This window comes from Cyprinus carpio, unplaced genomic scaffold (assembly GCF_018340385.1).
Source record: "Cyprinus carpio isolate SPL01 unplaced genomic scaffold, ASM1834038v1 S000006658, whole genome shotgun sequence".
In the NCBI taxonomy this organism is placed as follows: domain Eukaryota; kingdom Metazoa; phylum Chordata; class Actinopteri; order Cypriniformes; family Cyprinidae; genus Cyprinus; species Cyprinus carpio.
The window spans coordinates 642,045-667,606 of NW_024879282.1; the positions used below are offsets into that span (position 1 = coordinate 642,045).

The window sequence follows — 25,562 nt, forward strand, 5'->3', positions numbered from 1 at the left end:
TGAGACCAACTCTATTCTAAAATATTTATCTGAGAACCATTTTAAACAGTTTTGTTTTTATGGATTTATTTTTATATATTTATGCTAAAACGTAAGGATCCTTTAGCAATAAAAATTGTGTATGGTACAAATGGCATTTATAGTCCGTATCTCATATTTCCTTAATGTCTTGTACCTTTAACGGTGTTAAACATGGTGTCATGTGGATGGGAATATGCATGGAAATGATATGCAGATGAGGATATGCATAGTAAAACTAGGTGCTGTAAGCTCCATATATGGTGATTTCGGGGAGGAGTCAGGGTGGAGATGCAGTACGCACAATCTTCCCCTGACTGGGATTTATAAAGGGATTTTTGCGCAGGTTCTGGCATATCTAGCTTTTGTGCATACATACACTTTTAGGATGAAATCTATGGAGAATTTTATAAATGAGACCCCAGAATCACCCCAGAGCTGGAAAAAGGATCACCTCTCGTGTCAGTATTTTGTTGAACCACCTTTTGCTTTAATTACAGCCTTTAGTCTGCTGGGATATGCCGCCGTCTCTACTAACATTGCACATCTAGACTTTGCAATATTTGCCCAATCTTCTTTGCAGAACTGCTCAAGTCATTCCACAGATTTTCAATGGGGTTTAATTCTGGGCTCTGACTAGGCTACACAAAGACATTCACCTTTTTCTCCTTCAACCACTGTTTGGTCAGTTTTTCTGTGTGCTTTGGGTCATGTTGGAAGGTAAACCTTCTTCCCATTGACAACTTTCTGTCCTTTTATCCGGACATATAGTTTGTTGTTAAGGCCAAATAATTCAATTTTAGACTCATCTGCCTCAGAATCTTCAAGGTGTGTTTTGGCAAAGCTCAGTCGTGACTGCATGTGGACTTTCTTGAGGAGTGGCTTTTTTCTTCCAACCCTTCCGTACAAGCCACATTGGTACAAAATTTGTGATATTGTTATCACATGCACACAATGACCTCTTTTTCATAAATTCCTGCTTCAGCGTTGCTGTAGGTCTCTTGGTCGCCTCTCTGAACAGTGTCTTCCTGGCTCTTTCATCCAGTTTGGAGCAAAGTCCTGATCCAGGGAGGCTCTGTGTTGTACCAAATTTATTCCACTTCTTAATAATAGACTACACTGTGCTTCTAGGCATTGATAAAACTTAAAAAAAAAATTTGGTATCCATCTCCTTACTTGTGCCTGTCCACAACTTCATCCAGAGATCTTTTGACAGTGTCTTACCACCCATAGTTGGTTTGCTTCAGTTGGATCAGCCAGGCCTTAAATGCTCCAAGAAAGCTCTTTTAATGCTGAACTAATCAAAATGAGCACAGCTGATCACAGTTGAAAGTCAAATGGCTTTGTGTGCCATTGAAAAGATGATTAGCTAGACCTGATTGAGTTTACAATTCATTTTTAAGAGGGGGTGACCATTTTTCCAGCTCAATTATTGTTTTTTTTTATTGTTTTTTTTTTCTGATTTGTTGGTGTTATATCTTTCACTTGTATGTTATAAGTTGCACTGAGTAAATACAGCTGGATAAAACAAAAACTCTGTCCATCTTCATTTCAGGCTGCAAAACAACAAAATGTGATTATTTACTTGAGTTAAAATGTAAGCTGGATTTTTCCGGTTGAGTGGTCCAGATTGAAAGTGATGAACTGCACTGAGAACAGGATATTTAGTGTGCCGCTCTCTGGATGAGCGGTAAATTAAAACGGTGTACTTAGCGTACAACACTTTCCTACAAAACACATCTGCCGTGTTACATAAACCCCCTGAAACTGCCTAAACATCAGTCATCACAGCACTAAACACCCACATAAAGTAATGGGAACGCTACGTAAAGGTTTTACAGCCCGAACCAGGTGTGTTATTGTTATTATTAAGACACGTTATAATGGGTCCGATGTCAATAATGTCTAGAGACTGAAGTGGACATGGGAGGCCGTGAGTGTTGGCAGCAGGTGCTGGAGAACGGATGTGAGGATCACAGAATCAGAGCCAACACGCACTCATCCACAAACACTGCCGGGGGCTTATTCTCACACAGCACTGACCTGGCACTGCACACCCTACAGACAAGACCAGACAGCAGGCGCAGACGGGCACACACACTGCAGTTAGAGGGTGAATCTCACAAGTCAAGTACAGTCTCACATTTCACCCCAAAAATCTAATTTTTTAAGTTTCAAAAGTCTATTTTTAGGATCATTATGATGTTTGAAGCTGAACCAAATTTTAACAATAAACAAATTTATAAAATTGATATAAATTGTACCCCTAATGAAAATGAACCATGGTTACACTACAAACAAACAAACAACAAAAAAAAAATAATAAAACACATGGTTACCGTAGCTTAATCATGGTAATCACAAATTAACCAGTTTAACCAAGTTATTTATGGTAAAACTTTGGTTATACCAATAGTAATCAATACGCAAAAAAAAAAAAAAACATAGTTACTACACTTTTGCTATAATAAAATCATGGTTAATTTTCGTAAGGGATATTTATAAAAAACGGTATAATGAGGATATTTGTTGTAAGGCATAATGCTGATTCACAAATAATAGTAACAAAATATTTCATAAATCACCTTAAAAAAAAAAAAAAAAACACCTTAAAATTAATTAATGAACTATAAAAAGCAACCATAATTAAAATCTGCTTAACGGTAGAAAAAAAGCAGGCTACACAATTTAAAATAACACAAACTATTATGTGTTTTTATTATTTTAAAGGGGTGGTTCATTGCGATTTCATTTTTTTAACATTTTTAACAGTGTGTAACGTTGCTGTTTGAGCATAAACAAAATTCAATGTTCAATGCAAATGGAGATACTGTCTTTCAAATTCTGGCAGTTTAATGGCTAAAAAAAACGGCTGGTAGGGAATACAACAAGTATACTTCCCGGGTTCGTGACATACAGTAAAAAAACCCAGATAAACCCTTGCCCTCGGGAAATGGCCAAAGGGCGCAAGGCGGCACGCCGAGGCCATGTTGCGCTGCTTTTGAGAAGAGGAGGATAAAACTAGAGGTGCAAGTACAAATCTATTCATATATGAATTAGGGCTGGGCGATATATCTAACGATATAATCATGCGCATCTAGTCAGTAAATCTGGTTCCCTGATTAGCGCTAAATCGCCATCACCTGCTTTCAAATGGAGCGGCATTTAATAGACAGAGCCGTAGTTCACTGACAAGCTACGCCATATCGCGTTGATTATCGAAGGCGATTCATCTGGGATAATGAACGCGATATTGCGTACCTTGTCAGTGATCTACGGCTCTGTCTATTAAATGCCGCTCCATTTGAAAGCAGGTGATGGCGATTTAGCGGTAATCAGGGAACCAGATTTACTGACTAGATGCGCATGATCATATCGTTAGATATATCGCCCAGCCCTAAGAATCGCGATTCTATCTTCTAACGATTCTAATGGATTCACAAGATTCAAAATCAATGTTCTAAAACAGCGGTTCTCAATCCTGTTCCTTGCGTGTGGCCTCCCCCTGCTCTGCATCTCTCTCTCTCTCTCTCATTCAGCTCCAACAATGAACAACTGTTCCAATTATACACTTATTTTACCATACCTATGAGAAGCGTCAAACATGGACGCGCGTGCAGTTGCCGTACTAAAGTTTTCATCGGGATAAAACCGTATATTAAACGCTAACATAAGCAGTAGCATTTACAAATCACAGCATCTAAAAGTATGAGACACCAACAAACAAAAAAAACCATAGGCCTACCATTAAAAGCCGTGCTTGCACAGGCTCTGCATGACCCTCTTCAGTAATATCCTCTGCTTCTCAGTCGAGCTCAAACTGATAAGCGACATTGACGACGCCGTTGTTTACAATACAACCTGAGGGGCGGGACATTTAGACGCGCTGGAGGTGATATACCAATTACAACACACTGGAATAGCTAACCATTCAGAGCCCATCGCCTATTTCTGAGGGAGGGACTTCATAAAAGAAGGCAATGATCAGCGTGTTTCTCAGAGATGAGACAGAGCGGTGTGGAATAAAGGTAACTTTTGTGGAAAATAATGCGTTTTTTAAAAAACGAAGCATTAACACATGTTAGACTGCACCCCATAAACACAATCAAACCTAGAAAACAACCAGTGAACCACCCCTTCAAATGATATTTTTTTCCATTATGTTATATACTTCTAATTTGGGGGTGAAATCCATGGGGAAAATTTCACCACAAAATCTAATAATTTATTTTAATTCAAATAACAAATAGTAATACAGTAAAATAAATACCCTTTGGGAAAAATTGGAATGCAAAAAAAAAAAACAAAAAAAAAAAAACAGACATAAATCAATTTTAAAAAATTAAAATCTGCTTAGTTCTGATGAAAAGGCAAAAATTTTAATTAACATAAATAAGATTGTAATAATAATAATTATATATATATATATATATATATATATATATATATATATATATATATATATATATATATATATATATATATATATAATCACAAATAAAGTTAAAAAACAAAAACACATGAAACACCTAAAAAATATTAATAATTAATAATATAAACAAGTAAATGCTGTCATAAAAATAATACAAAAATTGTATTAATCAATTTATTATAGATTTCTTATTTGGAGGTGAAATTAGATGATAATAATATTATTGTTTTATACTTTGCAGAACATGCTGGAGGGGAAGTAAAAAAGAAAAACAAAAAAGAAAAAAAAAAGTATTTGCATAAAGGACTTCTTAAGCCTATGATTAATCAGCAAAAGCAATGCATTACTGGCTGCACACGTTTCCGCACAACATTCACGTTCAACAGACTGTACTGAGTGAAAGCTGTGCATGCAAAGAGCAAGACCGTGACCTTAAACGAATGTAAGTGCATCACTCCCCAGCTGCTGATGATGCCATGACAGACCACATCATCAATGCTTTCTGTCTGAGCTCAAACCAAATCACACAAACACACACGAGCCTGGGGCTAAAAACACAGACTTGGGCCCACCTGAGACTTTGGTTTAAGTATGTAACTGCCTTTTATTTGGACATCTTATAAGAGTTCATGAGTTAAAAAATAAAACAAACAAACAAAAACGGGAATGTAGCATTAATAAGTTCATAAGTGCTTGTAATAAAGCTGTGCAATGCTAAATAACTTCTTATTTGAGATATATAAAAACAATCACTGTGAAAGTCAGAAAATTGTTTGAACTTGTATCGGCTTTATGTTCCCTTTTTGCAGACATTTAGTCAAATGTAAACTTTTTAGGTATAGGAATCTATGAATTGTGTTCTAGACAGCTTAATTTTTTCACAGACAAGCTACATAAAATTAAAACAAAAATAAACAACAACAAAAACCCTCACTAATATCTACATACATCCTGCACTAAGAATAAGCCAAATAAAAAGTAGCAGAGCAGCACCTGTATTTACATTCTTTGACTCAATGTGCCAAAACACTTGAAAACTCAAGTTATTGACTCAAAAAACTAAGAGGTGTTTGGCAACTTTCTATGACTTTATGACAATAAGCAGCATTGCAAATGTAAAGAATATGTATATAACTGTAATATGATTACCTAGTTATGCACACACACAAAATGTATACACCTAGCTTTATAACGGAATGTCACACATTTCACAAAAAAAAAAAAAAAAAAGTATATACATAATTGTGTGTGTGTGTATACATATATATATATATATATATATATATATATATGTGTGTATATGTATGTCTTTACCATCCCAAAAGTAGTTTCTCTGAAATAACACATACAGTAGCACATAGAAACATATAATCCTGTTCTGAACATCTGAATATAAAGTAAGTGCACAGACATAATGTAAAGAGCACATTCTGTGCCTGATGACACAGGAAGGTTCATGTGACTTGCAGACATTTTTGTAACACTGTGGCGGATCATCTGTCTGTGGTCTCTCCAGTCACAAAGCTCAGATCATCAGGGATCAGCTGCTCGCCTGAGAACGAGACACAGACAGCACTTTATCAGACCACACACAGACCGCTGGACTGTACTGTGATATTATATACTGAAATACTGTAATATTATAATAGGCTGGTGCCTGCGGCCCACCCACGGAGATAATGACAGACTAAGCAGGTGACAGACCTGTGCACTAACAAAGCAATTACATTTATCTGTCATATAGGCTGTGATTGGGTGTTTGCCTAATATAAAACAACACTGTATTAAAAGGGAAGTACTACAGGCTAAATTATGAATTTACTTTGATTTAACAATTTTGACTTTGCAATAATTTGCTTAATTCAACCAACCAAAATTTTAGAAAACATCAAATAACACCTCAAAAATAATAAACATGACATATTCATAAAGTTTTTTGAAGTGATACAGAAAATGTTAAACAGACACTTTTGAGAGTCCGAATCATTTTTATATGGAAGGCCATTTCCACTACAGGATTTAAAAAGAAAGAAATATAACTGTGAATTTTATTTTACACTTCTGACTTTTTCTCAGTTAACATGACAATTCTGAGAAAGAAAAGTCTTTGTTGTTAGATTAAAAAGTTGCAATTACCTTTTTTTATTCCATGGCAGAAAAAAAAAAAAAAAAAAAAAACTGAATTGCGAAACAAACTCAGAATTATGAGATGTAAACTCGGAATTACAATTCTCAGAATTGCTGAAAAAAAAAAAGTCCAAATTGTGAGAAAAAATGTTGCAATTACCTTTTTTTTTATTATGCGGTGGAAATGGGCTTCCACACTTTTGTTATAATTAGTAGCTTTTTGACTAATCTTCAGTAAGAATGATCCAAATTTACATATGTAAAAAAAATTAAGTTACATTTTCAATTTGATCTGGACTGAGATTTGTCATTTAAGTATGAGCGTTTAGATCAAAAAGCTTAAAGACCATGAAGGACAAGTTCAGTAAAACACGTCCAAGCTTTAGGCTGGTAGCAGTGGTTTTACTAACAGCATCAGTGAAGTGTGAGATATGAACCTGGGCAGGGCAGAGTTCTGGTGTCAAACGCACAGTCTCCAGCCTCCAGAGCCACCACCTCATCCTCATTCTCGTTCTCCGTGTCACAGTCCAGCTCACTGTCACTGCTCATGCCCGGCAGCACATGGTGGGGCTGCTTCTGGCCGAGGAGACCTATGAACAGACGATCATATGTTTATATAAACTGACAGATATCAGTACTGAGAACACATGTTTTTCTATATCAGTTGTGCTTTATTTCTTTTTGCAATTAAGTAGCACATAAGAGAGTGTTACTCATGAATACCACCTGAATAAATGTAATATCCTGAGAACTCCTCTAATTTGATGACTGCGACGTTCGTTCACTGTGTGCAGTGACTCATCGATGCAACACAAGTGTAACGTGCTGCAGTGTAATTATATATACACTGTGTTTTTTTTCCCTGTTTTTGAGTTTTCCAGAACAGATCATGTCTCACCTTCATCAGGGCATGAGGAGGAAGTGGAGGATGGCTCAGCCAATGACAGCAGTGATGGATGGATCTCTCCGGCACGCTCTTGGTCACAGATAAAAGAGCTGTCCATCAGCAGGCCAGACCTGAAGGATACAATCTTATTAAAAAAGCCATTGTGTATCACGCCATTTTATGTGCCAAAAAATAAAAAAAATTAATAAAAAAAAATCCCTGAATAAAAAATAAAAAAAAAACTAAAATAAAAATATAGCAAAGCTAAATATTATTGGCAAACAAAAATTGTACAAACCAAAATAAAATATTAGCGTGGTAGAAACAAAAAGAAAAGAAAACAAAATATTGGCAAAAGTGACTGTCAAATTTTTTTTTAAATGAAACATAAAAACCCAAAGCAAGAAAAAAAGCCAAATATTAGCATGGTGCAAACCGTTGTGTCTTGCATTTCTATGGCTTAAAAAAAATTGCATGGTCAAAGCCATTGTGTGTTATTTTACCATGTTTGTGGAAACACATATAAAAATAAATAAATAAAACCAAAAGTGCCCAATAAAGTTTTTTTTAAATAAAACACCAAGACTATCCACGGATTTACAGCATCAGAAAAAAACTCAAAAGATTCCAATAATAATAATAATAATAATAATAATAATAATAATAATAATAATAATAATAATAATAATAATAATAATGAATGTAATGACAAATTAAAACCAGTGCATCATTACTAAGGAGCTGAGCATTTTATTGAGCATAAAAAACGGCAACCTTCATTCAAGCTCAATTACTGCATTTGTCCATGAATGGAAACACATACATACACACACACACACAGCGTGTGTGCTACTGCACTGATGGCTTGTTTCTGTACATTACCCAGCAGCTGGAGTCCTGCGCTGTTTGGTGGCAGGAGCGGCTGCTCCATTGAGAGCTGTGACGCTGAACAGTTCTGAAGCTGAAGCTCCATACAGAAGTTCCTCGTGTTTGGAGCCAGAGGGCTTTTCAGAGGAAGAGGAGCTGCTTCCCAGCGAGGGAGGAGAACTCTGCACACTGCGTGCTTTCAGTGAGCCTGCAAAACACAGATTACGTCATTTCTAAACAATATGAATACACCCTATAATATCAGAGTTGAGTTTCACAGAAGTCTCTTTGCTTTTCCCCAAAAATGAATTATGATTATTCCTAGCATAATTGAAAGGGTTTCAAAGCTATTTTTCCTTCTAGAGATGGGCAAAATACATATTTTCATAATTCTTGAGTGTTATGATAAAAGTAGGCTGGTTAGGTTAACTTTAACAAGGCATCTTAAAAACACAATGCTTATGGTGCAAGATGCTGAAAAACAGCATGAGATGAGACTAGATAAACTGGTGGGTTGGAGGACAACTAGTCAAGCAGGTTGACTGACGTCTAGTGTAGTGTACGGACCATCCAAAGAGGAGGATCCCTCTCCGAGACAAGGAGCAGGTTCAGTAGGGGACTCTTTCTCCCCGGCATCCAGAGCCCTGCGCAGGGACAGTCCACCCAGAGCTCCCACGCTTTCCTGCTTAGGAGAACCAGCCTTCTTCATTCCTGAAACAAAGATCAAAACAAAGTCACACTGAATCTACAACAATATACACTACCGTTCAAACATTTGGGCTCGTTATGATTCTTTAATTTTTCTTAACAGTCTATGCTCACCAAGGCTGCATTTCATTTGATTATGAATACAGAAAAAACAGCAATATTGTAAAATATTATAACAATTAAAAATATTTAAAATTTTTAAATGTAATTTATTCCTGTGATAGAAAAGCTGAATTTTCACCAGCCATTATTTCAGTCTTCAGTATTTTCAATGTTGAAAACAGTTGCGCTGCTATATATTTTATGGAAAATTTGATCATGTTTTAAAATATTTTATAATAACAGAAAGAACATTATATTTACTATAACTTTTCACAACCTTATTAAAAACCGTTGTTTTATGTGTCATACGAGGTAAACAAGCTCAGTGCCATACCACTCCAAGAGTGTCGTGATGACACGGGCGCTTTGAAGAGCAGTTCGCTGGGTTTGCGACTGGGCCCCATCTCTGAATCCATGGAGGGGCCCTGATCGTGGTTTGAGGCTCCCAGAGAGGAGACCCGACCGGCTCCACTGCGGGCTTCCAGCTGCCCTTTTACGTCTGACATCTTACCGCGCACTTCTGCCATCTGAGCCTTCAGTCTGATCAGGACCCCCGAGTCCGGAGTTGACCGACGCACTGCCTGAGGCCGACGCTCACGCTCTTTACGAGAGGGCACTGCAGCAGCTGTCAATCAAAAACGGTTAATGAGCCATGAACAACATCAACTTTTGTCAACTTTATAGTCACTTCAAAGTACTATTGAGTTCATGTTGATCATTTCAATCTCCAATTTGATCACATCAGTGACACCTTGGCTCTGGAGGAGAGAGGTAGGGGGACGGGGTTGCATCCCCCACAGTGACTCCACATGGCTGCGGTCCTTCAGGTCCAGTAGTTGGATGAGGATGACCGGGTCGATCTCCAGGAGGCTGGCTGAGCTTGCACCGGCCCCACGCTTTGAACCCCGAGCACCTGCACCAGAACCTCCTGACCAGCAGTGGGAGACAGTTAGTACAGAGAAGACTTTGGCTGTGTAAGGTTAGCATTATGCAGCTATAGTCAACAGGTAGGCATGTAGAGCTGGTAGCCAGTAGAGATATGAAAGTACAGGCAGAAAATCTATCACAATTGCGAGAGGGTACAGTACAGCACAGCACTGTAGATTATATCACAATTTGCAGCATATGGACTATTACTTTTTTTTTTTTTTTTAAATATTGTAATGTTTATGTAAATTATTGTATTAACTGTGTATTATTATTAGCATACTGTTGTAGCATTTATTAATATTTTGAATTTATTCATTTTAATTAAGTTTTAGTAATTGCTTTTGTTGTTTTTATTAGGTTTTATTTTCAAGTACTTTTATTTAGTTTTCATTTATTCATCTTTTTTTTTTAAATGCATGTGTCCTTTAATCAAAATAACTTTTCCTCTCCCTTAGCAACATGTCACAGCAAACAACAATGATCCAATGAGCCAATTAATTCCTGATGGACAAAAATCAAGTCCCACCCTACAATTTAGCTTGCTTCAAGAAACCGTTTTACTCTGTTATACATTATAATAGGGAAGAAAAGATGATCATAACTTCCATTTCATACTGACTTTAACAATAACAACACTGCTCAGGTGTTTCAACACTTAAAACATTATAGTCCTAGGTTATTGTTGATGTTTTTTCAATTTAGTGAGCACTAAACTTCTAACAGCAGAAGCTGCAACAGTGTATTAAACTGCAGATTCTGCAGTAAATCTTCAAAGGCTGATATGGTAATTTGGCTCAGTTACATCACTACAGCTGATTAACAAGGTGTCGGAGTCGATGACACTTCAAAGCCAAGTGTTTCAACACACCAGATTGCCCTATGCATGACACTTGCTTTTCATTAGAGAAACAGCATTATTTGTATCAATGAGGCAGCTTGGATGGAGAAACTCTGTTTCACCTGTTGCCCCGGCAACATCATCGGGTAATTCACCTTCCTCCAGGTCTAGATTCCCACTGTACTCCACATCATTCTCACCAGACCTATAACAGATGAAAACAATTCACACTCGTATTATTTCTCTAATACCAAAGAAACTAGTACTAGAGTGTCTGCAGCAAGTAAACATATGTACAATGCGTAACCAGATCAGCTCTAAAATTTTGGTTTTAGTGTGGAAAGGTTCTGAATGATTAATTGGATCCCAATGGAGCTAAATGAGGTGTGGCCGGGCCTTATGTCCCCTTTGTATCGCCACATGCTTCAAATAGACTAGGATTCATTTGCGGGTCTCCCCGTTAATAGTGAGAAGTGGTATAATCTGAAATAAGCTGCTGCACAGGGGGTGTTGATAGCATTCTGCCCCAAGCATCCTGCTGAATATGTATGTATATGTGAGTGTGTGAGTGAGTGAGTGTGTGTGTGTGTGTGTGTGTGTGTGTGTGTGTGTGTGTGTGTGTGTGTGTGTGTGTGTGTGTGTGTGTGTGTGTGTGTGTGTGTGTGTGTGTGTGTGTGTGTGTGTGAAAGAGTGTGTGTGCACGAGTGTATGTGTAAGGGTAACACATGCACCATTGTCTCAGGCTCAACAGTGTGTGATGACTCAGTCCTCTCCAGTGGTTCTCTGTGCTGATCCACAACAGTATTTATAGAAGCTGAGAGCTCTGACTCCACACGGATACATAGAACAAATGTTTGCTTACCCTGCTAGTATTTATACTGGCCCCAGCATAAAAACTATTTATTTTCTTTATCTACTGCAAAAGGATTTACAGAAAAAAAAACAACTTTAAAGTATTAAATTAAAACCTAATTCCCTCAACGTACATAAAACAATAGGTTTCCTTTTTATTAAAAAAGATTAACAGATTATATTAAAAATAATTATAATTATCATTATTATTATCCCCCCTCAATACACACAAAAATAGGTTTTCTTTAGATTGAAAAAAAGATTAATAAAAATAATAACAATAGTTAAAAGTTTTTTTTAATTTTGAAGTTTGAAAATTTATTTTGTTTTCTGCATAGCAATACTAAGATTGAATTACTGCAGAAAGTACACCTGACAAAATTCCAAGAAACATTCTCAAGAAATATAAAAATAGATATTCAAAACAATTAATACTACACCAAATAATAATAAAAGATATACATATGCACACTTATACATATACATCCATCCATCCATCCATCCATCCATCCATACACATACAATCCAAATAGGAAACTATTAAACATACAAGTGCAATTGCAAAAAGGACCCTAAACATTCAAATTATATTATTATAATTATATTATAAAAATTTATTTACAATTAAATTATTTTTTTTTTGCTTTGAATAATGTCAAATTACTTTGCTTCCTAAGAAGCCGAGCAGTTTTTCCACCCCTGATTGGTGGAAAGAGATCATGAAGAGGATGATCATTCTGAGCCATCTCTTGTATTAATTTAATAGTGGCTTGCTCTCTCTGACCTTATAAATCAGGTCGATGTATTGATGTAAATCTCTCAATAATTCATTGTGCTCTCTTCTGCATGCTTTCCTGTAAAGCTGCTTGCTTTTTTGTGCAACCTAATAACAGCATATTTGCATACTCTAGACAGACTCTGATAATACTTAAGAAATGTCTCTTTTAGAACATCAGTGAATGCTAATTGTGAGAGAATATTATACATCCGTGTGTTGTTGTTGTTTTTCTTCCTATGTAGGGTTGGTTAAGGTTTGGGGGTTGACATGGTAAGGACATTTTGTAGTTTTCTGATCAGTTTGATGTAAGTGATAATCATACTGTCCTGACAATAAAAAAAGATTGGAAATAAGAAACCAAGGAGGTATATCATCAGGGCCACTTGTTTCCTGCATGTCTCATCTTAGAGGGGTGTGTTTTATCTGCCCTAGTCTACATAGTTCATGTGTTTTTGTTGGTTCCAAGTATAAGCCTCAGCAAAAAGCAAAAAGCAAAAAAAAAAACCAACAACACACCTTTAAGACCTCTGCCACATGATCTGCACGAGTTCATAGCATTCAATATACAGGATATTTCCATGTGCCCATGTCTCTGTAATACAATCTCGACTTCCTACGTTCTTAACAAAAGTTCAAACTAATTTTTTTTATCAATGAGTGATTTGAGGATAACATAACAGAAGATGTGGTAGATCATGGGCAGTTATATGCCTGGATGTTTTTACTTCTGTTAAATTATTCTCATTTCATTTTTAATTTCCATTTATGTGTCCCAAGATGACTATGTCCAATAGCAGTGTGAATTAGTCTCTGTTTACATTGTCCACCTCTGACTCCTTTTGTCTTTTTAAATATTTAATCAAATGTAATTGCACATTTGTACTTTAAGTGCTAATCAGTCATGATGCATTCTGGTAAAAATGTGACCAGCCACTTACTATCCAGTAAACCACTGCGCTAAATAAAGGTTTTAAACTTTTTTTTTTTCTTCAGATTTAAAAGAAAAGAACAAATTGAGACATTTGCATATAAAGAACATTTAAGACTTCTCAGGTTTGCCTGACTGACATCAGGATGGATGTGAAGCACACATGAAGAACACATTAAGCACACCAGAGAAGCATAAAAAAAAAAAAGATGCGACTGCGAGTTTAAAAAAAAAAAAAATAGCTGTAAGTGGTGACAGCATGCAATGCAAATAGTCATTTAAAAAAAATCAAGTCAAATCCATATGCAATCTCAAGTGGTCATGGGAAACCCATTTTAGATGATCATACCTGTCGCAAACAGAACCTAACGGCACATAATTCCCTCTTTCCCCTACTTTATCCTGATTAAACTTCTGACATTTTGGTAACGGTAAGCACATGGCACCTTTACAAAGCCAACACGAGGAGCTCACACAAAGCACTCCAGCAAATAGAGTCAAAGGTGTGAGAGAATGTGCGTGGGCCCGAGAGAACAAGAGTGCACGTGTGTGTGTGTGTGTGTGTTTGTTTGTGTGTGTGCACACTGGAAAAGACAGCGACTGTGAGAACGAGCATTTGTAAGCAGGAGGCAGAGGCTCTGATGACTCATTCGTCTCATCTGGTTGGACCAGTGTGTGTGTTTGAGAGCTGTGTGAGCGGGCGGTAGCCGGCAGCATGAGCAGAAACATGTGAGCTTCTGACTCCAACACCTCACTACAGAAACACAAGTGCTCTCACAGAGCCTACACAAGTCAAAGCTGCCAATAGTGCTTGTAGCAAATCATAATGTAAAAACTGGACATAATGTAAAAACTGCACATAATGTAATAAGTATTACATTATTATTGTAATAAAATGTTCATAATGTAATAATTCTCTAAATGTAATTACACCTTTTTTTCAATATTGTAATTTTTCACATAATGCAAAAGATTATCGTATGAGAAATTTATTACATTATGAACACACTGTGGCAACTTATAATGTAATAATAATATGAATATCAGCACATCATTTAAAACAATGTTTACAATATAATAATTATCTTTCAACAAAATGAGACCACAAAACGTAATAATAGTTTTATGTAAAATAAGCTATTACATTAAGAAAATTAAGCTTATTAGGCTACATTGTGAACTTTTATTTTTTTTTATAAAAAGCTTACTAATTTTGTGATTATGACATGCTTCATCATTTTGTTGCTTTGACCCAGAAACACATTTGAAGTTTTATGCACCAAATTAAAAAAATAAAATTTCCGCTCTCTAAATATGTAATTATATATGGAGTCAAATACAGTATATTAAATCAAACAATTAATCGCAATTAATCAATTGCAAAATAAAAGGTTTTGTTTACATAATATATGTGTGTACTTTGTAAATTTATTATGTATATATAAATACACACACACGCACGTGTGTGTGTGTATATATATATATATTTATATTTATAGAGGATATAATTTATGAATATAAATATATACACATGTAAATACATGTAAATATTTACAAAATATATGCTGTATGTGTGTGTCTTTGTATATACACATAATAAACTTACACAGTACACACACAAATATTAAGTAAACAAAAACTGTTTTTTCCAAATTTGTTCATAAAAAAATGTCTTAAATTCAAGGACGTAGGATTATAATGTACAAATTAATTCTAAAAAGAAATATATTTCTTTTTAGAATTAATTTGTACACGAATGGATTAAGCAAAGCAAATATGTTCATGTCTGAGATTCATTTTGGCATTTATCTCTACACACAGTCTAAATAACAGCACAAATATTTTGACTGTCCCTTATATCGGGCTGCTTACATTTTATTATAAGTATATACTTATATAATTATAACAATATGACAATATTTTTATGAGCTCAAGATTTTTTACGCTTTGAGAAAATTATTACATTATGAACATTTTATTACAATAATAATGCAATACTTATTACATTATGTGCAGTTATTGCATTATGAGTTGCTACAGTGCTCATTCTCTCTGTTATTTTTTGGGTTGGTAAGAAGGGGGAGATTTTATATGGTTAAACACAGAGTACAAGGGGAAAGCCTGTCACAAATGTGGTAGCAGCCCTAATTAAACTGTGTTTTCCAGCCAGAGGGAGGATACAGCTGTTACCCTATGGCATACAAAGCACCATCTCTTATGCAATAATCTTAGTACATTAGTATTTACCAAACAATGAGGATGTGACCTAGCAAATGATGAGTACTGCTTTAAGGGGGAAAAAGAAAAACACTTTTAGAGATGATCATGATTTTGCCAGAAACACTTTCAAAAGATCTACATTATCTACATATATACCACAATAAAGCTTGTGACCTTCATCATATGCTGTCTTCCAACAAGTATGGTAAAATATTACTATAAATAATTAATGGCTTGGCTCATTCAGACAGGTTTGCATCGGAACTGTTAATCATTGCAGTGATTTTGCCTGGGTTAAAAAAAAAAATAGTTTAGTAGCTGAAAAGAATCCTGTCGTTATTTAATCACCCTCATGTTGTTATAAATTTGTTTCAGTTTTTTTCTTTAAAATAAAAATCTCCAAACAGCATCTTTCCATGTATGGAAAGAAACTTAACAGTCTAACAAGACTATCATTTTAAAAAGAAATGGAAAAAAGTAAGACAAAAGCACCATAAAATGGTCCATGACTTTTAACAACCATCAAAGGGCTTCTAAAAAAATCCAATAGCTTTATGTGCATTAAAGAAAGTAAATGGTGACATTTTTTGAACTATACTGGTGAACTATACTCCCAACATCCCTTAACCATGATAAAATGTCTATAACAGTTGGCCTCAAGTGGTTCTACTTCAAAAGCACATTCTGAAATTTTAGCAAAGCTGTTTTTTAAATATTGTACGTACATGGTCTCTTCGTCAATGTCATTCTCCTCTGTGTTACTGGTGGCTGTGGAGCTCCCAGAAGTGCTGCTACCGTCCAGAGGATTGACATCTTCATCTCCAGTTAGACAGTCCACCTCCAGATCCCCGTCAGACAACTCCTAACAGTGCATCAACACATTATCATCAAACTGATCCTAATGTGCATAATATAACATCAAATGGCTTCAAGCATGAAAATGATTTAAGTTATGTGGCTGTCAGGGCTTCAGGTTGACTACTTTACATGTAGGCTTGTTTACTTTAGAGATCACAATGAGCGTAATCTGATTTGAATGTCATATGCCTAAAAGCAGATGATGATGTAAGAGTTTGTATGTAAAAGATGTTCAAGATGTGGCGATGATGAAATGATGGATAATATCTTAGGGGTGTTAAAAAAAAAAAAAAAAAAAAAAAAAAAAAACCTTTTCTTGTTCTCAAAGGGAATAAGAAAAAGCTGAAGATTTTATTGCAATTAGACAAAATAGCTATGAATATCACTATGCTGCTCGCAGGCCTTACATTTGAGTCATCATGCTGGGTCTTCTCTTCATCCTCATCTTCCTTCGTCTCCGCTGAGGCTGCCTGACTCCTTTCCTCCAGTATGGAACCCTTCCCCTGACGGGAGTCTCTCCCAGAGGAAGCTGTGGGGCAGAGACGTCGATCAGGTGGAGAGGAACTCCTCGACTTCTGCCGCCGGAACAGTTCTATGGCTAACCTCTGAACAGAAATACGGCAAAATATAAAAAGCACAGAACACATAAGACACTTTGGAAAATTGCATTACATTTTACAAAATGAAAATTACACTAATAGCAAATGCTTTCATAAATACATTTGCTTCAGTCTGTATAGAAGGAAGTAGACATGACAAATTCTGTTAAAGTTTAAAACAAACAGTTTTTTCTTACCAAATCCTAATGAGGATGTATTGAGGGTGACAAAAATACACATAGCAGCATCTTTAACACAAACCTCTTTTAGGTTGTTGATCTGTTGAATGTAGCTGGACTGGGCTGACTCCAGCTGAGTTATATACCAATATTGATCTCTGCACTTCTGAAAAAACGTTGGTGATCGCACTTGATACCTGCGAGATCAATAGTAAAAGCAGAGCATAAGAAATTAACAAGACAGCCTACACTTGACACATCTCTGGATAGTCTATGATGCATATCTCACCATTTTTTACATCATTTAAAAAGTAAATGCTGTAAATGGAGCATTTACTACACTTCGTTTAATTACAAGTTAAACTTTTAAAACATATATCTTGAGACATCAATGTTTAATTCTATTCCACTGTATCTAAGGTGTTTTTTGAACACAAGTACGCTTCCTGTATCAACAGGCTGTAATAATGAGTAAATTAACAGTCACATAATATTAAAGGTGCTATTAGATATATAAAATAGTCTAAAATAAAGCTGCAATGTCACACCTGAGCACAAGAGTGTCAGTCTGCATATTCAAGTAGCCCTCACTGGCGAGAAGGTCCAACCTGAAGAACCTGTTATACCCCCAGCACTCGCCCACCTCAAAGTCCGATGCAAACTCTCGAATGATGTTTTTGGTGGGGTCACTGGAGGCCTGATGGACCATCTCCACCCTGTATTCATACCTGGAAGATATGCAACCAGTTTGCCATCAAAAACATTATTTATGACACAGCACAGCAGGATGACAGGACAAGAGCAGCGGGTGCAGCCTACTTGGACGTCTCTGGGAGCCCCGCCGACAACTCCAGAAAAACAGAGAGATAGTTTCCTCGAACCACACCATTGCCATCCTAAAACGCAACAACAACCTCTGTTTGCGAATATGAAGAGTGTGTGAATTTCAATTTGCCACTATGTTACAGGTGACAAACTTACAGGATAAACCTTCAACCTCCAGCACAGTCCTGATATCTGGAGCGGGGGGCTGTAGACGGGGTCAGCTCTCTGCCGCAGAGTTTAAGACAATGAGACAACACCAATTCAACTCACGCAAGAAAACTAATGCACCATTTAAGATATACATTAATAAGAAAGACAAAGGGAGTGTCACTACCTGAAGTTTGCCAAAACAAAAGTGCTCGAGTCGTAGGCAGGGACCAGCTCACTGAGAAGAAATGAGATATGACTGTGTGCAATTTATCTTGCGTATCGAAATATGCAAGTCTCTACAAGGAAAGCTCACTGCAAACTTCATTTCACTCATAAATAAAGATTCACTGGAGAAGTAGCGTACAGTATTGGCCAGCAAATTGACATCATGATCGAATGGCTTTATAAGCCTAGAGTTGTTTTTACAGGTGTGCATGTTTATTCATTATTCACAGATTGCCACAGAGAGTGCCAAAGTTCAAGCTTACGGAGATCTCGTCTCTGTGTGATAGGGCTTTACGATATTGGGAAAAAATGACATTGCGATATTTCATTTTTCTGCGATATATATTGCGATATGAAATCTAATCTAATTTTTTCTTACAAACAAAAATGGGGTGAGCACACTTACATTCTCATTTTAAATGATTTAAACATCAGAGTATTATTTAAATTAGAGTAAATTATTTGTTTGTAACTTTAGGATATGGTTTGAATTGTTAACATATTAAACTAACATGAACTTACCACAAGCAATACTTTTGTTACTATATTTATTAATCTTTGTTTATCTTGGTTTATAAAAACACAGCTGTTCATTGTTTGGTAATGTTACTTCACAGTGCATTAACTATGTTAACAAATACTGTACAACTTTTGATTTCAACAACGAAGGCTATAGCCTAAATGTTGAAATTAACAATGTTGTAGAAGTGCAGTTTAGTAATAGTAAATGTTAAATAATGTAGTTAAATAGTTTAATAAATAGAACATTATTGAAAAGTGTTCCAGATTTTTTTATACACCAATTCAGACGTCTCGTGAGTTCAGTGTTGGACAGGTCAGTTGTTTAAACCATTTATTAAATTGAATCGGTTCAAAGGAATCATTAGTTCGCGAATCAGACGTGTACGACACGCGTTGTGTAATTATCTCTGCAGTTTAGGATATCGCACAAGATTTGACAACACAGAAAACATTTCAACACTGGATAGTTTTTTTTATTTATTTATTTATAATTTTTTTTGTTCGACACCATCGTGTCAATTGATTTTGATTAATATGCGCGAGGGAGAGAGAGCAAGACACCGCTCGTGTTGTTTGAAGACGGTAAAGGTGAGCGCACGCGTGCGGCCGGGGCTCTCTCTCTCTCTCTCTCTCTCTGCTCGTTCTTATATGCGCCCTGTTAAACTGACAGGACTTAAAAACACATGCAAAATATAAACTTTCACTCTATGATGGTTAAGCTGTGCAATTAATCCGCGAATCACATTCGTCAAGGGCCGGGGAGCAGCTGGCCAGTACGGTTAATGAATAACGGATCAACTACGACAGCCTACATCGCACATCCTGCGATGTGACTATTGTGGATTCGTACATCGCGATATCGATGCTTAAACGACACATCGTGCAGCCCTACTGTGTGAGGCAGCAATATAACAGGTACAGTGTCTAAGTTTGTGTACCTGGTGAAGTCGGGGGGGACAGGAGTGGTGACAAAAGACTGCATGGGTTTCCTGTGAACCTGCTGGAACATGAGCAGGATCTCTGGACTCTTGGAGATCAGCTCGCTCTTACTGCACAAACGCAGCTGCGGGGTGAAAACACACTTGTCACAAATTAAAAATATCTGAAATTATTATCCTGCATGTTTTTTTTTAAGTTTTAATTGTAGTATTTGAATGAATGGCATATTTTCAGTGCAGTCTAAAAAAAACCCCTTGCATGTCTGCTTTATTTTACTGCTATACCAGATCCACACACCTGGTGTTCCACTTCCTGCAGCAGAGACTCCAGCAGTTCCGTCTCCTGTGTCAGAGAGGTCTTCTGTCCTGTGGGTGCAGCAACTCTACATTAGACCAATATTACCGCAAGTATCAGATTACATGAAAATCGTCAGAACAAAAGCATGTTTGTACCCATGAGTGTGATGAGTTTGTTCTTGAGCTGATTATCAAGACGAGCAATCATCATTTCCACAGCATTCCGGATTTCCCTCACCCTCTCATCCTTCGCCCCACGCACCGCCTCAACGTTCTTCTCCTAAAAACACAAACTGCAAAGTTATAGTTCTTAAAACTTCCAAAATGTATATTATTTGACTAAACGTATGTGTATATAAAATGTTAAATTGTAATATTTTATAATATAACTATTTTTACTGTATTTTTGATCAATAAACACAGCCAGGGGAGTATAATACACATCTTTCAAAAACATTAAAATCCTACCGACCCCAAACTTTTAAACAATATTGTATGCACTAACTGAACATTTAATGTCAAAACCATCAGCATTAATCAAGGAAGACTTTCCTGATGTACTTGTCCATGTAAAGCAAATTTGTTTTGTGCTGTGGCGCCCTCTATAGGACAATAACCTGACACAGGATTCAAAAGTGAGCTAGAAACAGTAGCTGATGGATTTGTGTGGGTGTCTTGAAGTCCTGGAATTTTACATTATGTAAAACGCCTTCGAACACACTTATCAAACCAGGAATACATGTAATTAGATAACATTTGATTTGTCATTAGCAGTTCCATCTAAAGGGGATTTGTGGTTGGTAAACTAGCATCAATTACAAACTGTCAACTCAGAACACATCTAAATGGCTCAGTGTGGGTGTGAATGAGAAAAGAGGGTGCTTACCACTTCTTGAACCAGACTAATCAGCTCCATTAACCGGCGCCGCAGCTTGGCCACCTCCTCGTTCACCTTTGTCACATGCTGCTCATAGATCTCGGCCAGGGGTTTGAACGTATGACCTCCGTGCTGTCGAGAGGAGAAGAAAATAAGCAAGTTCCTGTTTAAAACAAACTGACATTCATTCACATTAGGCACAGTATTATCCATTGATAATTTGCTCCGATGTGTGACCAGTCATGTTTTATCAACACATTTGGATCTGAGGAAATGACACCATATATGTAATCCACCAGCCTGACTAATATGTTTTGAATTCAGAATTGCGTACCATGCCACCCCACAGAGCGCACTGGTGACAGATGCACTTCTTACAAGTCCAGCAGAACACACTCAACTTCTCATGATGGTTCTCACACCTGTTAGCGTAAGAGAATGGAAGAGTGAGGAGAGAGACACTGACAGTCAGTATTAACTCTACACTAATCGGTCGCTTAGTCATCCAAGAACATGAAAACAAAATATAACTCATTGCGTATCTTTTCTTTATGAAAACATTATACCATGCCTATTTGTCCTAATAAAATGCTTTCTAATGTATAGATTTCATTGTTTCAATATTCAAAAGTATGAAAAGCCGTGATATAAATATGTTTTAATATTCAGCGTAAATAAGTGTATTGCTCACTTGTCTTTGTCGTTCTCCTCATGCTTTGTGAGGTTGCAGAGCTGCAGTGTGTCCAGTTGTTGAGTCACTTCCTCTGCCCAGCGACAGTTGACCAGTTCCCTCAGCTGAAGCGGAGCTCTGAATACAACAGAAGTTTGATTAGCCAAAAGGGCCATATACATATTTGCTATTATTACTTTTTTTTTTTTACATGGAGAGAAGACAGAGGAATGAGATGGGTATTGTCGCAAGTTGGATTAAAGTTGATTCTATAAAAACTCTGTAATGTTTGTATATCATTTTAAAGTTTTTAAAAATCAGCCAAAAGTTAGTATGGGATCAGGGACGAATCTGTTCCAGCACTCCAGATAAAGGAGTTGTGTTTGATCTTTAATTATAAAGCTCTGGTTTGGCAATTATGTAAGTGTGTTTCTGTTGCCAAATATCAGGTGGCTCTGGTCCAGTTGTCTTAAGTTTTTTGGATGCGGTCTCCTTAATGTAACTAATCAGTGCTTCCCCGAAATGATCTCATTCTGTGAACTCTAACAATAGAAAAATCAATACTTAATCCTCTAGATTCACTGCAGAGACCGTCGTAGCTCAAAACATCATTTGAAGCTGAACCTCAGAACTTACCGACAGTGGGGACATTGAGCTCTCTGTTCAGTCAACCATCGCTGCCGGGAAGAAAACAGAAGAATCAAATTTACTCATTTATAAATGCTGTCTTGGCTTATCCTTCAAACCAATAAGAGGTCAATTATTAAAATACATTAAGTGTTTTATTAGTAGGATTCTTCCCAACATGGGGCAATGGGAAAGCATTTAAAAAACATCTATAACTGCTCATTACTTAAAGCGTTTTGGCAAAAACAACCTAAATATATCAGTCTATATACATTCATTTTAGGTTTTAATTTAAGGATGTGTGGTTATTTTAAAGGGGGGGTGATTCTTTTCTATACCACTGTACATATGAATTTAGTCATGTCCTGTCAAGCTGACACAATAAAGCGAGCAGAGGGAGCGTTGATTAATTAGACAGACACTTTGAGCTGCTCTAGGCTTTGTGTAGTATGTTCATTGTGTTGTTAATGAGTGCGTATGCATGTGTTTGCTCACCCGTATGCAGCTGAAACAGCACAGTTTGGAACAGTGAGGGCAGAGACGGGCATCACGCAGCTTTTCCATGCAAATGAAGCAGCGGAAGACTTCCGCTATACTCTGAAAAGGGACGCAAGAGAAGAGGCAATTCAGAGAAACACTTGAAAAGGAAAGCATTCTGTCAAATTTTAGGCAACATATAATGAGCTTATTAGTTGATACATGAACACATTAACATTGACACTAAAAATATTTACTATAATATAATCAAACAGTTTATGTTCTTAAAGGAATAGTTCACCCAAAAATATAAAATTTGCTCCAGTTTCTTCACTGGAACAGATTTGGAGAAATTTATCATTACATCACTTGCTCATCAAAGGATCCTCCGCAGTGAATGGGTGACGTCAGAATGAGAGTCCAAACGTCTGATAAAACATCACAATAATCCACACTATTCAATTAATGATCTTGAATTAATAATGAATTAATAATCTGGTAAAGCAAAAAAAATTGCATGTTTGTGAGAAACAAATCCAACATTAAGACTTTTTTAACTTAAATCCATCACTTCTGGCCAAAATAATCAATTAATCTCCAGTGCTCTATGCATATTTCAGTCCTCATTCAGATGAAATTACTTTTTTACTGGAGAAAGCAATATTATGGATAAAGGATGCATATTTTATCTGGAAGCAATAGTCTGAAGTTAAAAACATCTTGATAGAGTTGTTTATTTCAATAATGCAGCTTTTCACTTCACAATACATGAATTGATGTACTACTTGTGGATTATCGTGATGTTTTTATCAGCTGTTCGGAATCTCATTCTGACGGCACCCATTCACTGAAGTGGATCCACTGATGAGCAAGTGATGTAAGGATAAATTTCTCCAAATCTGTTCTAAAGAAGAAACAAACTCATCTAAATCTTAGACAGCCAATGGGTGAGTGAATTTTCAGAAAATGTTTATTTTTGGGTGAACTACTCCTTTAAAAAGACAGTTCAGCCAAAAATGAAAAATCTGTTTTAATTTACTCACCCTTTACTTTCTTGTGTGCTTCAAACTTGTAATATAGCGCACAAATCTTATGGATCAATAACTTTCAAGATCTTTATTTTGTCATTTGGGAGTCCTGAATATATTTTATTATTATGACAAGCATGTTTAGAATATTCCTATTAAGATATTCATAAATTCACCTTTTGTGTTCCATGGAAGAAGGAAAGCTATTCACATTTGAATGACTTGAAGGTGAGTTAACACTGGCAGATTTTTCCATTTGGGTAAAGGTTAAAAGTAATGTTTCACAACAAGTTGTCTATAAACACAAGGCAACTTGATGCCTGTTAGCATAAAACTCACACACACACTGTAAACATACCTCAACACTCTGCTCATCCATCTCAGCCAGTTTTAATTCTGACAGTCAAATATACCTGACGGGAGAATCCTGGTGCTTTCACTGCAATAGAAAACAGAGAGCAGAGACAATTTAGATGCTCACACATTTCATTAGAACTACAGCTGTATCAGGCACACAGTCTGCAGTATTTTTTTTCAGATTGTAGACACCGATAAATATGTCTGGCAACGCTGAGCTGAAGTGACAGAAGACGTTTTCATCTGTATGAGCTTAGATGACTGCAGATGGCCAAAACACATGATGAAATGTGTGATGGAGGCCTTCGTGGTTTTATAAAGCACATAACGGTGTCAAATACAAAATATCAAAGGTAAACGTTCACAGACTGTTGACTTTAACAACCAAACAACCCATAATAAATGGTCGCTATAATGAACAGTTCCACCAATAACAAACGCTGTCATCTATTAAATATGTCCGCAGGGGACAATATTCGAGCACAACCAACAAGAAACCATCCAACATCTTCACGTGCGAGCTTAGAACTCAATGCCAATACAGAGAGAATATGAAACGACTGACATAAGTTACCGATACAATAAACAGATAATATTACAAATACTAGCAGGTGATGTAGCGCAGGTTAGCATTTAGCAAGTTAGCTTAAGGGGGGTTTGCTCAAAACTTCAACATACAGAAAAACCTCGTATCTCTCTAAATGCATTTACCTTTCAGTGTTGCCCTCGAATCCGTCACCCTCCGACTGTCTACATCAAACGCTATTAATTTAGTTTTTTATAAGCAGGTTTTGCAGCATCAGACTGCTTGTTAACAGACTAGCAGCAGCAAGCAGCAAGCAGCAATGTACTAGCGCCTATATGTCAATGTCGGTCACCATGGGAGATCGTGTCAGTCACCATGGGAAACCGTATCCACCAATCGTATTCACTGTTGGGTGCTGATCGGAATAGCATTAACCAATAACGAACGCGCATTTCGAGTGGGCGGTTCATTAAGCTTTATGACACGCCTACTTAAAAGCGCCAACATCAAATATTTAATTCATAAACATTCAGCTGTGCTTCTTACCAGTTTTAACGGATTTTTACCGTTTTTGTAACTAAATTCTTAGATTTTATGTCAAATTTTAGAATCTTATGACAAACTGACACTATGTATTTGTTTTCTAGTGTAACAGTAAAAGTAACATTAGTTCAAACTAATGAAGGGTAGGTGATGTGTTTCTGTCAAATAATTCTAATCC

General features: G+C 36.5%; 1 protein-coding gene across 1 annotated transcript; it reads right to left on the reverse strand.

The window, feature by feature from the left end:
• Positions 1 to 5,029: 5,029 nt before the first annotated feature.
• LOC109072272 (E3 ubiquitin-protein ligase TRIM37-like) lies at positions 5,030 to 25,054 on the reverse strand. The gene is given in 25 exon segments (XM_042755264.1): positions 5,030 to 6,002; positions 7,015 to 7,167; positions 7,476 to 7,594; positions 8,346 to 8,538; positions 8,898 to 9,041; positions 9,475 to 9,765; positions 9,892 to 10,068; positions 11,031 to 11,113; positions 16,412 to 16,548; positions 16,952 to 17,149; positions 17,405 to 17,519; positions 17,871 to 18,050; positions 18,142 to 18,218; positions 18,304 to 18,412; positions 18,482 to 18,532; positions 19,983 to 20,107; positions 20,281 to 20,348; positions 20,436 to 20,559; positions 21,166 to 21,288; positions 21,491 to 21,578; positions 21,848 to 21,964; positions 22,463 to 22,503; positions 22,949 to 23,050; positions 24,317 to 24,397; positions 25,027 to 25,054. Coding segments are annotated over 24 exon segments (2,895 nt in total). The 5' UTR covers positions 24,338 to 24,397; positions 25,027 to 25,054; the 3' UTR covers positions 5,030 to 5,943.
• Between the last annotated feature and the right edge of the window lie 508 nt (positions 25,055 to 25,562).